This window comes from Mauremys reevesii, linkage group 5, assembly GCF_016161935.1.
Source record: "Mauremys reevesii isolate NIE-2019 linkage group 5, ASM1616193v1, whole genome shotgun sequence".
Lineage (NCBI taxonomy): Eukaryota > Metazoa > Chordata > Testudines > Geoemydidae > Mauremys > Mauremys reevesii.
This window is the reverse complement of record NC_052627.1, coordinates 71,824,231-71,833,514: the sequence shown is the minus strand read 5'-3', so window position 1 is coordinate 71,833,514 and position 9,284 is coordinate 71,824,231. Positions and strand designations below refer to the sequence as shown.

Here is a 9,284-nt window from a genome sequence, read left to right as displayed (position 1 = left end):
GGGAAAAGGCTAATCTGATTGGGGGAAAGCAGCCACAGGTGGGGCCAGGCCCCAATCAGGCCATGGCTGGACCTACAAGAGGGCAGAGGGCCAGAGACTGGGGAGAAAAAACACACTCTCTAGCCTCTTGCAAGAGAAGGATCTGGCTGTCTGGGAAGCTGAGGCGGGTACCTAGGGTGGAGCAGTGCTGGGGAAGGGCAGCGGGAACTGGGGAGCTCCAGCCTAGCAAAACCCCAGGCTGCAGGCCTACAAAAGGTACTGGGGCTGCAGAGAGGCAGCCCAGAGATAGGCAGAGGCAGCTGGTCCAACTCCCCTTGCCAATGATGAGTGGTTTACAGACTGCAGTCTGCCCCAGGAAGTGGGGGCTAGATGATGGCTGGCAGTAGCTACTGAGGCGAGGTGGGGCTAAGGGGTGAGGGTTCCCCTGGGAGGGGAGGCCCAGACAGAGGAGGTACTGTGGTTGGCAGAACCCCTGGACAAAGGGCACCAGGATCTGAGAGAGACATGGGGCCAGTGGCAGGCAAGACATCAGCCAGTAGACGGTGTTCCGGAGCTGGAAAAGAGCTAAGTCCCTGGACAACCAGGAGGAGGGGCAGCGCTGCTGAGTCGTCGCCCTGCCACAGTACCCATAGCAAAACATATAAAACTTTTAAACCAAATTTTTTTATACATAATATTAGCATACGCATGTAAGTTTGTGTAAAAGACCAGAATAATGAGGTGCCCATGATGAGTAGCATTAAACTAATAATGCCAGTTTTAACCCTATAACGTTAGTGTTTTTTCTAAATGGGCTTAAGTCTCCAGAAACTGATTTTCTTAGGCAGTTATATCTTTGATGTTTTGTGCAGATAATTTGTCAAAATGGATGGAGGATTGGAAGAGCAGCAGGATGGAAATATCAATGTAACTGTCTATGAAAATTAATTGAATCAAGAACGTGGTAAAGCAGTATGCGTGTCCGACAATGTTTTGTGTTTTAACACATGATCCTTCTCTGAAAAGTGACTGTAAAAAAATGGCATGGCAGGGTTACATGTTTAAGTGATTTCCATATCAAACATGCTTAGTTTACAAAAGACTTCCCCTCCCCCGCCCGCCTGCTATCAATCCTGCAATCTCGACCTGAGCTCTGGGCGTCAAAAATGGTTTTTTTTCTTTGATCGTCATCATCATACATTATAAATATTCTAGAGGTCAAATTGTATCCCCATTTGTCCCACAGTATTCAGGTTATGCATTTAATTCTCCAGCTTAGGGTGACCAGACAGCAAATGTGAAAAATCAGGACGGGGTGGGGAGTAATAGGAACCTATATGAGAAAAAGACCCAAAAATCAGGACTGTCCCTATAAAATCAGGACATCTGGTCTCCCTACTCCAGCTACACAAGAAAGCCTAGAATCCAGCTCATAGTCTCTTAGTTGAGTTGGGTCTATAATGTTAAGACCAAAAAGCAACTAAATCCTATTTGACTGTAGAGCATATATAAGTAGGAATACATACAAAAATCAAATCTGTTGAATGAAAAGCTGCAGTATTTGTCTAGGCTGGTTATCAGAGTAGAGCCACTCTTTGAATGTAGAGAGGGATTGGAATCTTTGTGTCAAGCTAAAAGAAATGTAAACAAACATTGCCTCTCTACCCTTCAATATTCTGTTGCTAAAAGCCAAGCTGAGCCACAGCTCAGATCCTGGCCTCATTTACAAATGAATGCAAGTTGGATGCTCTTCTCCAACACCCTCTGAATAACGTGTTCAATAGTCTCTGTTTCATGGACGTGCTGGATTAGAATAGCAGGCAGTGTTGGAAGTCAGGACAGAGGTGCACTGTTACTGCTGTGAAGAGCCTGAACTCCCTCTGCTATGCTTGGCCCTTCACTTTCTTGAAAAGTAAAACCAGTCATGTCCAGAAGTCTGCAATTGGACTAAGGGTATGGCTACACTTGCAGCTGTACAGCACTGGGCGTTAAAGCTGTCTTCGTACAGCTGAGTAGGGAAAGCGCTGCAGTGTGGCCACACTGACAGCTACCAGCGCACCATCGTGGCCACATTTGCAGCATTTGCAGCGGTGTTGGGAGTGATGCATTATGGGCAGCTATCCCAGCGTTCAAGTGGCTGCAACGTGCTTTTCAAAAGAGGGGAGTGGGGTGGAGTGTGACAGGGAGCGGGGTGGAGTGTGACAGGGAGTGTTGGGGAGACAGAGAGAGTGGATTTTTGGAGCTGACACTGTGTCAGCTCCCTGCCTTGCAAGTTCCGACCCCTCCCCAACCCCTCTCTCATTCACTAAATGCAAATAGCCTTCTTTGTTTTTTTCCTCACAGACCAGATAAGCAGCTGCTCCGAAACGGACCCCCCCTCCCCCGCCCGCCGTGCTGCTTCTCTCCTCAAGCAAACACTAGCTGTGGACATTCCAAAGGGATCCCCCTGCCTGCCTCATTCACAGCAAACAGGAGCTGTGTTTGTTTTTTAGATAAGCAGCTCTGGGAGCCCTGAGTTCACAACAAAACAAACAAAGGCATCACAACAAAACGAAGAGTGTTATCTTTACTTAAAAGCATTATGGGAAGGTTCTGGAGGTCAGTTACAGCGTAGTAAGATTAATCACTGTTTACACTGGCATTTCAGCACTGCAACAACAGCGCTGTTCTCTTTATTCCTCTCGTCAAGGTGGAGTACATGCAGCGCAGTAGCCAGGGAGATACAGCGCTATATGTGCCTTGCTAGTGTGGACGGGGAGTGAGTTACAGTGCTGTAAAGCCACCACCAGCGCTGTAACTCTCAAGTGTAGCCAAGGCCTAAGTCAACAAAATTCCTGTTCCCCTTCTGCACTTAGGACGGAAGAATTCCATGCACTGATCCAGGCTGGGGACAGACTGGCTAAGTGGCAGTTCAGCAGAAAAGGACCTGGGGATCACAGTGGACGGGAAGTTGGATATGAGTTGACAGTGTGCCCTTGTTGCCAAGAAGGCTAACGGCATATTGGGCTTCATTAGTAGGAGCATTGACAGCAGATCAAGGGAAGTGATTATTCCCTTCTATTTGGCACTGGTGAGGCCACAGCTGGAGTAGTGTGTCCAGTTTTAGGACCCCCTACTACAGAAAGGATGTGGACAAATTGGGGAGAGTCCAGTGGAGGGCAATGAAAATAATTAAGGAGCTGGGGCAAACGGCTTATGAGGGAGGCTGAGGGAACTGGGCTTATTTAGTCTGCAGAAGAGAAGTGTGAAGTGGGATTTGATAGCAGCCGTCAACTACCTGAAGAGGGGTTTCAAAGAGGATGGAGGTAGGCTGTTCGCAGTGGTGGCAGATGACGAACAAGGGGCAATGGTCAGGCCCTCTCAGAGGTCCAGAGAGGCCCAGGCCACTGCCAGCTTTTGAGGCCCCTAGTCATAATAAAAATAAAAAATGATGACACATGAAAACAAAATAAGGCACCAAAAAAAGAGTGAGACATAATTTGAATATTTTTTTATTTAACAAGTACTTTTCTAGCCTCTCTCTGTGCAACTGCACTAATTATTGAGGAAAAATCTAGCTTTCATGCAATGTCACAGTTGATATTAAGCATGGAGAACCCATTCAAATGCTCTTGTCCCATAGTTGAACAGTGATAGTTCATCACCTGCTTCAACATGTTGAAGTTGTGTGCACCAGGCAAACTGACAAAAGTACGCAATGCAATTGTGATAATAGGAAACACCCTAGAGAGTCCAAGTATTTCTTGAAGCAATTCCTTTGGCTTGCAATCCAATTTAAAGTTCATGGAATATATTTGTTTGAGGAAGATGACCTTGTCACTGAAATCTTTTGAGATTTCTTTGTTGTACTGTTGCTGAAATTGTTCAGCTGCAGAAAGCAGATCTTCATTACTCAGTCTGTTGAACTGCAAAAGAAACCCAAAAAAGTACAAATTACTCACAGTGACTCAAATCGACAAATAAGACTTGAGTGAGTAGAGTCAATGATGACAAGGAAGACACTGCCCCTATAATGCTGCTCGGCATCGGATTCAGTAGGTAAGTAGCAATTGGTGGAGAACTCAGCTGAAATGCCAATATTCTGTGCTACTAATTTGGACTCAGTCAGGATCACATCCTATTGTCCACAAATCTGTTGACTGTCATTGATAAGACTTTCAATGTTATCCGTCTCAACATCAAGTGTAGCATTGCGTGCTTCAAATATCAGATTAGTTTGGTGGATCATTTTAAATAGCTTCATCCACAAAGATGACATCAGAATGCATTCAAATTTGGACGTGTGCTTCTGGATAGTCTGAAATTCAGTTCGAGCCTGCGCAGTGAGATTCACACAAATGCTGTATGGTACAAATGCTGAAAAGACTTAAAACGAAGGAATACTAATTAAGAACACAAAATGAAACAGTCAGACAGGTTATTATCCTTATCACTGAATCAAAACTCAAGCACACAAATTATAATATAACAGGCTGAGCTGAAGACAAAGGGATGACATTATATATAAACACAGACATGGATACAGAGGGATAATGTCCAAAAATTTCAAACGTGTGTCCTCATGAAACTCACTGTACAAGACTGTCCTCTCAAATTTTCACCTTGAATCTGTGCCTATAGACTATGAAAGCCTATGATGATGGCCAAGCTAGGGCTCAACCAACCAGCCAGTCACCTCTTTTAGCTACCCTATGAAGATGATAATGAGGAATTCTCATACATAAATAATTCCTTAGTCAACTAGACAAACTATAAAGCCACTAAATGTAACAATTATCTACATTTCAACATGCACTTGATCCAGCACCAGCCACTAATAGTGGTTTGTTTATATAATCAGCTGATCTGAGAGGACACGTTCATCACAGTCTAATCTTGTGCCATCAGAACCAATATATTTTTATTAGTATTTATGAACATTTTTAACTCTTTAATATGACAAAAGCTATATCAGTTAACAAAAAAAATTGTCTTTTACCAAATCACATCTCTTATTTGCTTAAATTTGCAGCTCTAAGCTGAGAGAGTCACATTTTGGTCCAATAGGGATGTGTTATCATATGCCAAAAAATTAACAAGGGTCTACATTTGAGGCCCTCTTTGAGCTTGAGGCCAAGGCCAAATGGCCCTCCTGCCCCCTCCCCTCTCTGATTGGCCCTGGCAATGGTCTCAAGTTTCAGTGGGAGAGGTCTAGGTTGGATATTAGGAAAAACTATTTCACTAGGAGGGTGGTGAAGCACTGGGATGGGTTACCTAGGGAGGTGGTGGAATCTCCATCCTTAGAGGTTTTTAAGGGCCAGCTTGACAAAGCCCTGGCTGGGATGATTTAGTTGGGGTTGGGGTTGGTCTGCTTTGAGCAGGGGATTGGACTAGATGACCTCCTGAGGTCTCTTCCAATATTAATTTTCTATGATTCTATGATTATAATACATTAGTAGGTCATGCTAGCATGTAATTTCTACCAAATTTGGGAGAAATAGGATGAAACGACTTCAGTAGAGTCATCATAATCTTGTAATGATTTAAAAGAGCCAAAAAGCATCAAGAAACTGGGGAAATGTATCTGAACATTTCCACACTGCTTTGTTAAATGTTATTATGCTCCAAACATATACAACTACATGAAAGTATACATTCATACCAGTGAGCTGGTCAAATTCTTCAGGAAATTGCTTTGAGAGGAGAAAAGCTAAAGAAACATCAAAACTGCCATCAATAAAAGGCTCTATTAATGAGAAATAAGAATAGGGTGCAGAAAGGGCAGTGAAAGTTAACTCTGCAACAGTGAAGTAGCAATACCTTCTATCTCCTGGGAAATAATCCTCTCCAGCACAGTGGTCCAACTCCCAAAAATCCTCAGAATAAATTGGATGGAAGCTAGAGAAATGAATTAAGCAACCTGCACAAAAACTGATCTATTCAGCATCTATACATGTCTAATGTGCCTCTTTTCTCATTAGCACTCCTGGCAAAAGCAAGTTTTGGAATGATGAAAATGAAGATCCTATCAGCTCTTGTTTTGCTGAGCATGCTGCTTGGTACTAACATGATGCCTTTCAGTCGGCTTTCTTGTTACAAGAAAGTGCTAAAAGATCACAACTGTCACAGCATCCCAGAAGGTGTGGCCAGTCTTCGACGCATTGATGGAAATCTTCAAGACCACTTCTGGGAAGGGCAAAGCTGTGAGATGATCTGTTACTGCAATTTTAGCGAATTACTCTGCTGCCCAAAGTAAGGCAACTTTCTGTTACATAGAATTTTACATGTTTATATGGATTTAACAAGTGCTCATTACATTTCACTGTAGTATGGACTACTACTTAAGGGACCAGCTTTCCTTTCAAAGAAATGAAACATTTTATCAAGCTTAGAAGTTAGACCAAGACTTGGCCATTTTTCTTATCATTTCATTTGCTTTTTTAAAGTAAAGGGGAAGATTGACATTGTATTTGCTTAAAGTATTAAATCACACATCTCACTACAGACCTGATGTAACATTATTTACTTCAGTGAGTTTATAGTAGGCTGAATTTTGTCCCTTGTTCTTTACTTAATTGACCCAGGACATATAAAAATTGGGCTCTTTGAACTAATCCCTTGATTTTTCAGCCAATAATTTCAGAACCCACTAGTGAAAACCAGTTTTTCAAAAGAGATGAGAAAGACCTAAGGTTCTTGCTGCATGGCAAAATATGTCATTGCCTCTCTATATTAGTGGGTGCAGATATTTCATCTAAATAAAAGCAACAAAGAATCCTGTGGCACCTTATAGACTAACAGACGGTCTGCAGCATGAGCTTTCGTGGGTGAATACCCACTTCTTCAGATGCAAGATGCAAGTCTTGCATCTGAAGAAGTGGGTATTCACCCACGAAAGCTCATGCTGCAGACCGTCTGTTAGTCTATAAGGTGCCACAGGATTCTTTGTTGCTTTTACAGATCCAGACTAACACGGCTACCCCTCTGATACTCATCTAAATAAGTTGAACTACTGCAAGAGAGACATTTACAATAAAAAGTCTGCAGAAAAGTGAATGGGGAAAAAAGCTGAATTGAAAAGGATTCAGAATTCACCTAAAAAACCCAACATTCCCCCCCCCTCTATTTGTAGTGTCATAGACAGTGTTGTACATTAACAGTGAAGGATAGTGACAAATACTCTCAATGTTCATTAGCAGAGCTTGTTGGAAAAACTTTAGTGCAACAATTCAGTCAAAATCTAAATGATTTGTGAAATCATGTCCATTTCCCCAAAACTTCATTTCAGGGAAAAATTCTGACAATTTCCAAACATGCTGCTTCACCATTTTTGGAATGAAATATTTTATTTTTGTTTGTTTGTTTTGAAATTACTGTGTTTCAAAATCTTTATTTTGTATACTATATAATAAAAATTTAAAAAGCCAAAATGGAAACAATTTCCCCCCTGAATTTTCTTTTGGGAGACTGTCACAGTTTTCAGACTGCCCCCCCCCCAATTTTGAATGAAGCCAAATTTCAAAGTCCTTTATTACACAGAATTTCCATCCTCCACTCAGCTCTATTCATTAGGTTTATAATGGCATATTTTCCCCTATACTACCCATACCCAATTTCATTGCTTTGTAAGAGCACTTCCTAACAAATATTTATTTCATTCAACGTTAAAGACCATACCCTTTGCTCCAGGTGCTCTAAGATAACTAAAACCTACAAAGAATGAAATCATATTAGCCTGTCCTTACTATGCCACAGTAACCTGGATGATCCCTGCACTGATCACCTGTATTACTGAACTCACCCTCTCCTGAAATATCCTAAAGAGGAGCTTGTCAGCATGTCTGAAGGGTTAATAAATCAGGCTATGTGGGAATGAATTCCAAAGTCACTCTGCCAGCAACCCACTTCCTTTTAAACTAGGGGGCATGGTTTAACAGCAACTTTCATAAATAAATAAGAGCAACTTTTCATATTTCCCATTCCCTCCAAAATCACTGCAGGTACCTAGATAAGGCACAATATTTGCTTGCTAAGTCACAATAAGTCTTCTAAATCTTAGCTAAAGAAAGCTTTTACTAGACTACAATGCAAAAGATCTCTTTGCATACCACAAAAGACCCTCACCTTGGAGTTCAGTACAAAAGCCTCACTTAACTGTGCATATGCACATTTCCTATGCATCTTTTTTAGAATTTATCTCAATAAAACTGAAATTATGCATTCTAGCCCCACTGTGGTGCTTGGCAGTTTTGCCATTGACTTCATTGGAACTAGGATTTCCACCTGTAAGAAGTTTAGTTTCTGCTGACACTGAAGCTTGTGCACTTCAGGTTTGTATTTAAAAACAAAACAAAACAAAAGAACAGCAAAGCAGTTGTAGATGGGTTTCATTTTAGAGTTTCTGATAACTTATGATGACCTTACAACTGAAATACCTGATAATTTCTTTCAGAGATATTTTCTTTGGACCAAAGATCTCTTTTCTGATCCCTTGCAACAATCACTTATGAGCAGCACGTGTACCAGTGAGAAGACACACACAGGACTTCACAACAGGAGATAAACAATGTTGTCATAGAAAATCTATTCCTTTCTACAGCACTAGAGTGCAGAGCCTTACTGTACCAAGTAGTATATGTTTCCCTTTCTGTATATAGAAGGAACCATGGTTTGAAGCTTGAATGATAAAGCTCTCCTTTCTAACTTGGTAGCTACATTAGTTTTCATTAGAAGGATTTAAGAAGGAGGGTGCAGTAAAACCTCCTTAATTCATTGTGCAACCCAGACAGTCTCAAAAAATCTGCTGTTGTCATTCCACCTTTCAAAGATCTAGGGTCAAATTCTCAGCTGCTATAAGGCAGTATAGCACCTCACTACACTGTTTTACACTCATTAAGCCCTTAGCAGCAGTTCACTGTACTGCAGTTTCATATCAATAAGTCTTCATTACTTTAACAAAAAGTAACATTGAAATCGGTGGGAGCTGCTGTGCATTCAGGACTTTTGAAAATCAGGTCACTTATTTAGGTGCCTAAATAAGGTTTGAGGACCCTAACTTTTTACTTCTATTTTTGAAAATCTTGGTCTAAGAAGTTTGTTAATCCCCTGAAGTCAATAGCAAGACTCCCACTAGCTTCCATGGAAACACAATTGAACTCTAAATTCACAAAATAGTTATCCATAATGGGCCCTTATTTAAACTCCTCTTTGCACTTTTGGTGTTTAGTACACAGCTGCTATAATGTATATATTCAGTAAAACAGCTACTGGTGATGATCCTCATCCAAAAGCTTTGGAAGACAACGGGCCCTGACTCAGGCCTCGTT

At 41.5% G+C, this 9,284-nt stretch overlaps 1 protein-coding gene across 1 annotated transcript; it reads left to right on the top strand.

The window, feature by feature from the left end:
• Nucleotides 1–5,965: 5,965 nt before the first annotated feature.
• Nucleotides 5,966–8,553, top strand: SCRG1 (stimulator of chondrogenesis 1). Its single transcript, XM_039542561.1, has 2 exons — nucleotides 5,966–6,210; nucleotides 8,411–8,553. Exons 1-2 carry the CDS (start codon nucleotides 5,966–5,968, stop codon nucleotides 8,466–8,468), a joined length of 303 nt encoding a protein of 100 aa, XP_039398495.1. The 3' UTR covers nucleotides 8,469–8,553.
• The last annotated feature ends 731 nt before the right edge of the window (nucleotides 8,554–9,284 follow it).

Bases quoted from the DNA above. Each gene is read 5' to 3' on its own strand.
- SCRG1 (XM_039542561.1), top strand. From the start codon at position 5,966: ATGATGAAAATGAAGATCCTATCAGCTCTTGTTTTGCTGAGCATGCTG. The intron at 6,211-8,410 runs GTAAGGCAACTT...AATTTCTTTCAG, and splicing joins GAATTACTCTGCTGCCCAAA to AGATATTTTCTTTGGACCAA.